At 36.8% G+C, this 8,368-nt stretch overlaps 1 protein-coding gene across 1 annotated transcript; it reads right to left on the minus strand.

Moving 5' to 3' along the window:
* Positions 1–1,538: 1,538 nt before the first annotated feature.
* LOC148700346 (uncharacterized) lies at positions 1,539–6,528 on the minus strand. Its single transcript, XM_088708505.2, has 2 exons — positions 6,318–6,528; positions 1,539–5,829 (listed from the first exon to the last, which is right to left on the minus strand). Exon 2 carries the CDS (start codon positions 3,191–3,193, stop codon positions 2,093–2,095), a length of 1,101 nt encoding a protein of 366 aa, XP_088564631.2. The 5' UTR covers positions 3,194–5,829; positions 6,318–6,528; the 3' UTR covers positions 1,539–2,092.
* Between the last annotated feature and the right edge of the window lie 1,840 nt (positions 6,529–8,368).

Below are 8,368 nucleotides of genomic sequence, written 5' to 3' on the forward strand. Positions count from 1 at the left end.
GACTTTTTGGCCAAATTGGCTAGCAAACGATTGCAGTCGCATGCTAGCTGAGTTGAGAACTAAAGGTTTCATATCTGAAAAATGGAGCATGCAGCAGAGCGCACATGAAGGATATATTCAGCTCAAATAAGCAAGCAAATAAGAGAGCTGTTTGTTGGTATACATATATATTCAGCTAAAATTCGCCTCAGTCAGTTAAGGAATGAGTCAAGCTAGAACTAAGAGTAGCTGGCTCGAGCTCGGATTCATAAAGCTCAAAATATAAATATACAAATAATTTACATATTATATCATCTTAATTATTGTTATTTATATAAAATATTTTATAATTATTTGTTATAAATTAATATAATTTATGTAGATTAATAGAATATATATAAACTATAAAATCAAATTATAATTAGTGTAATTAGATCAAATTAGATAAACAGAAGTCTTGAAAGTCTTTAAGGCATTCATCAATAGCTCAAGTTCAATTCGGAACTAAACTGAACTGGCTCAGGCTTGACTTGATTATAGAATAAGTCTAGTTTGAGCAAGGCCTGGCTCCCTCTTGCTTGGCTTATTTACACCATCATATGAAAACCTATTTATCATGTCAAGTTCAAAGATGAATGGGTCTTAAAAAAGCCTTACCAATAAAAGGGGTTCCAAAATGGTGAGTTGGGGCTTATCTTAATGATTGAGCCTCTTTACCTAGCAATTAGAGATTATGCATTTGAGTCTTGGGTGGTGCATCCACAAGTATTTGGGATTGGATATTTATAGTACAGATGTCTCCCACTCCCTTCTCTATGTAAGGGTTCTATATATAATGAAGACTAGGACTATTGGATGTAATGCATATGGTTTAAACTGCCCAATACCAAATCCCATGACCTAAAAAGGATTTTTTTTGGAATAATACATATTAAATGGAAAGAGATAACTTTCATTCAGAGGGATCATGTATGCTTGCAATGATCTTATAGTGTGGACCATTGGATCGGCATATTTCAATATGACAACTTACGGGTCAATAGTTTGATAATCCCATTATTTTTTTTCTTGTAAAAAATATAGCTTTGATCTCATAATTGGATTATCATGAATATCTGATTGCTCAAGAATAATAAAGATGTGCGCTATTAACTTGTCTTTATCTATTCATATTTGCCTTCAAAGCTGCATGGTTTTTTTTTCCTTCACCACCACGACCACGACCCCAACAGTAGACACCATTCACGCTGAAGGACTCTACCTAGATGGGCGCAACAGTAGTGTTACAAAAAAAAAAGATTAGTGTGAAATTTTCATCCAATGCTCTAAGCTAACTCCAACGTAGAGTTTATGAGAGGCATGGGAGGCAACAAATATCCCGTTAAATGCATTAGTTACAAAAAAAGTTTATATACTATATGTACATCTCTCAAAAGGTGGCGAGATCTTTATGTAGTTTGAGGTAATCCAGTTACAATCCATATTCTTGACTGAAGGTAGTTTGAAACTAGAAATCACAAACAAAATTTGGTGCATCTTGGGTTCTCTTGCATGATTATTCCTGCTTTTATAAACCTGCTTTGATAGGAATAAGGCTTATGATCTAGGGGTTTATTTCTGCTTTTCTAAACCTCCTTTTCGTTGTGTATATTTATTTTGCCGCAAGGGTTATCATGATTTCTATCCTTTTCCAGAAGTGTTTTTTATCCAAAATTTTAATATGAATATCTTTTCCATTATTTCCCACTGTTACTTTCAAAATAAAGGAAAAATGGATGCGAACTGATGAAGAACGACAAACATCAAAAACAAAAGAAAAATATGCTCGGTCGACCATTTTTGTGATCGTAATAATAGAGTATATCTGCTGAAGTTCACAAGCCATACAAATGATTTAAGTAAACCCAGGTAAGGTCATCACTAACAAAAGAGGCTTGTCTCAGCTGACCCGCGAGATCAGCCCTACAAAATGGTTTTGTTAGCAAGCTCAATACAAGGGGGTTTGCAAAATTATTAAAACCACATACACACAGACACGCGCAGAGTTGTGATATGTGACTATCCCATTCCTCCTTTCTGTGCTTCCTGTATTGTTCGAGATTTATGTGCAGTACTAGCTAGTTCGAATCCCCAAGAAGATGAGATCCAGCATAGCAAATACCAGCCCACCAATGGCAAACAAAGTAAGTACCCTCACAGTCTTTTCCAGGCTTTGTGTTCTTGGACGTGTGAATGCCAGTAGCATCCAACTCATGCTGGACATAAAAGCCACGGACATGAGGAACATGCAGGTCTGAAGGTGGAAGTCATTCTCTTCGCTGCCGATGTGCATCGAGTAAACCGCCATCAATGTTGCAAAAATGAAAGTGGTAATGGTGATCGAAGAGGTGTCAGGCTCGCTTTCACCACCTGTGGCATTGTGAGCTTGGCTCGGTCCATCTTCCTGGTCGAATTCCCTGATCAACCAAACCACAGCTGCAAAGAATATCGGGAAGAAAGCCAGGAAAATGAATTCCTTCAAAAATTCATAAGCAACTGCTAGCCCTATCAGTGCTAGCAAACCAAACAAAAAACAGCCGAGGGCTGTGATGAAGGTAATGAAGCGCGATCTAGCATTGCGATGGAAAAGTGGAGGTGGTACTGTGGTAAGCAGCATTGCCAGAAGACCAGAAATAACAGTGAAGAAGATGAAGACCTCGGAGAACCTAACAGGAACCTGACCGATAACTTTAGAGAAATTTTTGAAGTAACCAAAGATGGTAGCTACCATTCCTCCGAAAGCAGCGACGGTAACTGATGCAGAGAGGTCAAAGAAACGCTTCAGCTCTGGTTTATGATCTTCATAATCAGTGACCTCGCGGGCTTGGCCTGTGTTAATTTCTTTATAAAGGACAATGATGACAATCACCATGACGGGAAGCACAAGGATGGTGACCTCGCCATAGTTTGGATTTAGCAGAAGCAAAAGGCTGACTGAAGTTAGCATCGTAAGAATGTCGGTGGTACAAATTAGGATCTTGGCAGCGACATAAAAATGTTCGTTGATGTGTTCACGCGATAGCAAACAAGAAGTGAGCACCATCAGTGTGAGATCAGCTAAGAACGTGAAGGATAGAAGGCTACAACAGACCATGAAGTAGGAGCTAATGGCATGTTCGGTTATGTCTTCACGGACAGGATAGTATGCCGCCATTGTTCCACTAATCATTAACATGATCTTTTGTGAGTACTCCGAGGATTGTTTCAACCAATCTTTATTGCCATCCTATTCACGTAGAGAATCTAGTTATAATAACATGAGGGAGGGGGGGGGGGGGGGGGGGGGGGGAGGGAGGCAAGGGCAAGAAAGTAGTGCTCGAAAATTTTCATATAATAGATATATTTAAGAAAACAGTTATGGTGCGATAAATGTTTGCCGTGAATCCAATGTAATGAATTCCTTTAAGCAATATTAAGAAACTAAAGTATATATACAGGAGATCTTTCAACAAATAAAAATAGCAGTTAAGACCTTGCTAAAGTACACTACTGACAAGGAGATAACTATAAATTGCTGTGGTGACAACACTTAATTAAATCTGCCCACTGTAAGGGATCATAACTTTTGCATAGTCCTTTTCACTAGTAACTAATTATAATGCACGAGCAGATAAATGCAACTTGTAAAAATATTAAATCTCAAATAATTTAATTAAAACCTAAATTTTAAAATTTTTGAAAATATTTAGTTTATAGTTAAACATTTAACTATAAACTAAATATTTTATAGGTTCAGATGTTTCTTTCTTCCTTGTTCAATAAAAGCTTTTAGATTTTAAATATTTCAATTAAACTTTTTTCTTGCTAACTTGAATTTACTATTAGTTGTTAATTTGAAATGTCTTCGTTCATTTTCTTTATACCTGAAGTCTAGCAATATTATAATCCCTTCTTTATAGAAGTCTTGGATATTCTACTGAGGCTTCTAAGAGAGAAATCTAACTAAAGTTGCTAAGGGTTATTTTTGGAATTAAAAAAATCAAGAAATTAAGATGCTTTTATATAGTTTAGGGTTCCATTAGTTAAAACCAAAGAAGTCTTGAAGATTTCTTTTATATTAAAGACTTAAAATGGCAATATGCCTAGCTATAATAGATATTTAATGCATGCCAACCAGCACAAGTCAAAATATATATTACCTAGCACAAGACTTCCCTGTAGACATGCCATATAAGACATCAAAAATGCTATACTCACAAACAACCATGAAAATATGATGAGAAATATTGGTTAGAGAGCCACACTTAGTCAAGTCAGTTTTCAAATTTTGAGATTTATAATGTAGTATATAACTACTCAAAAAATTACTTCATTTTTGAAATCTAGTTAATGAATGAACTTTTTTTGGTAAAAAATTAATGAATGACCTTTCCTTAGAAAACAAATATAATTAGATCCATGAATTAGGGATGGAAACACCTGAAATGCTTTGGAATTAACCTGCAATTCCTATTTCTGATATGAAAGAACATAAAATATCACAACATGTATTCGCTGGCACTTCTTTCTTTTTGTCTTGTTGCAACGGCTATGGCAACTTAACCTCGTTACTCTAGGAAGCTGACAAGGTACAACCAAGAGATTCAAGATTTCATGCCGTATCCCATTCTAAACCCCATTAATATTAGAGCGCCTCTCCCTCATCACTGTGCTTCAAGATCCATTTAGTAGCAACAACTATAATAACTAATTGACCTCCTCGCCCTCCCTTCCTCTTTCTATCTGAGTTTAACGTCACGTAAATGCATTTGATTCAAGTGATCAGAAAGTGTGACTTTTTTCACCTTGTCAGAAATAGAATTTGGGTTAGTTACAAACATTTACATCTCATAATGCTGACATGCTTCCAAAACACAAATTAGATAATTATGGCACAAAGAAATTATCTATAAGGATATAATCAAGATACATAAACGTACAATCTGTCGGCATCATGACCTGAACCTTGGTTCAGAATAAAAAACAAAATATAGAAGACTAAGTAAACGAAGTCAACCTCAAAGTTGGGGACGAGAGGAGGTTTGATGAGAATACCTAAGAGCAAGGATCTGTTCATGTTTGGTTCCATTGTCAAAAAGAGAAGACCAGGAGAAGCGCCAGTTCTTTCAAAGCCATGTTTAGTTAGCAAAAATATAATTTGGTGGAACTACTAAAAATATCAGTAAAAAATATCCATACTCCCAGATAAATTAGTTCAACAAAAGAACTAGAAACAGCACTAGAATCGGAAGAAGAGAAAGTGGCATATAATAATATCAAGTCGTCCTTGAGGAATTTCCCTCGGAAAAGGAAAGTAATGGCTATAAATAATTCTAACAGCAAAAGGTCAGAAGCTACTCATAACAAGTCATTGAAGAGATGAAGCAAAAAACGAAATCCAAAAATTAAACTAGATGATCGCAGACAACAGGTTCCAAAGACCTCATGTAATTTATAGTTTGAGACGCAGCAATTGAAGTCCATGGTGTTTATTATTTATATATCTTTCCGTCCATGTGATCGATCATGATAGCACATGTAAGTCATGGGTTCTACTTCAGAAATTCACAAAATAAACTTAAATCACTAAGCTTTCAAAACATCGTAGAATCATCATATAGGGTATAGAAAAAATAAGAACTATTTGAAGCGATAGGATCTTCAAATTCGAGGCAAATTCTTCCAGTAAAACAATAGAAATCAGCTTTAATTGCACTCTTGGAAGAACGGAACTCCCTGCCGGAACTTAGAATATGCCCTCAAATGGTGAACCTGCTCAGGACTGCTCCGACTCACTTCCTCAGACTTTAATTTGTTTTCCCTTCATCAGATCTGAAACAGACACAAGCACCCTCACAGCTTGGGTCAACCTTTTATAACCAAACCTCATGTAAATACCTTTTCGATGAATAAATTGGGTGGTTAATCCTCCCGGTTCATCAAAAAAAAAAAAAAAAGAAGCCAAAATAGACATCTCATTTTTCTCATATTTGAACTGTCACTGGGACATATCAGAAAAATAAAGTGAGGTTCCAAATGAATTGGAGAGATTTCTCAGAAGAAAATTCTGGGCTTTTCACCCTATCAATAACCAAGAAAAATTGAAAAGGTACATGATATTTGTGGATAAAAACTTTGAGTTGGAGATTTGCTATTATGCGTCAAAACCCAGGACCCTCGAACTTGTGTAAAATAAAGAAAAATCAAGAAAAAAGAAATCTACAAGCTGACAAGGGAAGAAAATCGTTGGCCGCTCCTAGCTTCAGAACATATCAAAAGAAAACCAAGTGTGTTAGGACAGTGAATTGAGATCACTCTACCTGAGGCTCTTCACGATCACCCATCATCTGGAGACGGAGGTTTTCTTAGTGAGCACGGTTTAGGTGGAGGAATGCAAAATGTTGTAAGAAAGAAAGGGATAGGTACTTAGGGCGGAATAATTGGATGACCGCATGGAAGAGGTCAACAGAGGCGACTCTAATCTTGGGCCAGGCCGGCCATTTCAGGATGATGAATGAAAATGCTCCCTAACGGTACACTGAAATGTGAGATGCCCCAGGAGTCCCAACCCGCCTCTCCTTAGTGCCTTCTCCAACTAGAACCCGCCTCTCCTTAGTGCCTTCTCCATGGTATGCTGATGTAGTCAACTATCTAGTTACTGAACGAATGCCCCGTTCATGGACCAAACAAGAGAAATTCCGCTTCCTAGCTCGTGTAAAATGGTATTTTTGGGATGAACCATACTTGTTCAAATACTGTCCTGATCAAATCATCAGACGATGCATCCCTGAACACGATCAAAGGAATGTCCTTTTCTTTTGTCATGACCATGCTTGTGGTGGTCATTTTAGTGGGAAGAAAACTGCTGCAAAAGTTTTGCAGTGCGGATTTTATTGGCCCACACTTTTTCGAGATGCGCATGACTATTGTAAATCTTGCGATTGATGTCAACGATTAGGAAAACTCTCGAGAAAGAATGAGATGCCCCTGAACCCTATCTTAATTATAGAAATTTTTGATGTTTGGGGTAATGATTTTATGGGTCCTTTTCCTATGTCGTTTGGGCATCAGTACATTCTTGTGGCAGTTGACTATGTATCAAAATGGATTGAGGCTATCGCGTGTAAGACCAATGATCACAAAGTGGTGATCAAGTTCCTTAAAGAATCTATCTTTGCTCGTTTTGGCACCCCTCGTGCTATCATTAGTGATGGGGGGAAACATTTTTGTAATAAAATCTTTAAAGCCCTTATAAGAAAGTACAACATTAATCACAAGGTCAGTACACCATATCATCCACAAACAAGTGGACAAGTCGAAATTTCCAATCGGGAGATCAAGACCATCCTTGAAAAAACTGTTCATACATCTCGGAAGGATTGGTCTCTTAGGCTAACAGATGCACTGTGGGCATATCGGACGGCTTACAAAACACCAATTGGAATGTCTCCATATAGAACTGTCTATGGCAAGGCCTGCCATTTACCTGTTGAGTTAGAGCACAAGGCCTATTGGGCTATTAAACATTTAAATTTCGATCTTGACAAAGCAGGAGAACATAGAAAGCTTCAACTCGATGAGCTTGAAGAAATTAGAAACGATGCTTACGAGTGTGCCAAAAAGTACAAAGATCGCATAAATATTATGCATGATAAAATGATCATTCGTAAGGAATTACACCAAGGACAAAAAGTCCTTTTATATGATTCTCGATTACATCTATTTCCTGGAAAACTTAAATCTCGCTGGACTGGCCCATACACAGTAGAGAAAGTGCACCCGCATGGTGCAGTAGTAATATACAATACCAAGGATGGTAGGTCCTTTCAAGTCAATGGACATCGTTTAAAACCATACCTTGAGTATCTGAGTCCAGAAGTTGAGGAGACACTTCTGACCGACCCTGTTTATCATGAATGAATTAGAATTGTCTGGCTGAAGACATAAAACTTAGCGCTCTTGGGAGGCAACCCAACATATAAATATCTTCTATAAAAAAAAAAAATACTAACATGCAGGTTTGATGAGGGATTTTGTCCCAATTTTCAATTTACCCACCCATATCAGGTAACCTCTCCTCTGTCCTCTTACTGCTTTAAATTTTTTTTAACATTGAGGACAATGTTAGATTTAGGTTTGGGGGTATTTTTACTCATTTTATAAAAAAAAAGTTTTTAGTTAAAATTTTTGAAAAAAAAAATATACAACACACAAGGTATATAAAATCTAAGAGCCCAATGACTAGTTGGAAGTAGTGCAAAGTGAGTTCTTTTTATTAAGTTCCTTTTAGTGAGTTGTAAGCTAATTAGTGCTTTGAATTTCACAATACATCTGGCCTGCATTTTCTAAGGTATAGGTTCGACATTGTGTT

Source organism: Phoenix dactylifera, chromosome 12, assembly GCF_051530095.1.
Source record: "Phoenix dactylifera cultivar Ajwa chromosome 12, Ajwa_hap1_PhDact_Kaust_v1.1, whole genome shotgun sequence".
NCBI classification, from domain to species: domain Eukaryota; kingdom Viridiplantae; phylum Streptophyta; class Magnoliopsida; order Arecales; family Arecaceae; genus Phoenix; species Phoenix dactylifera.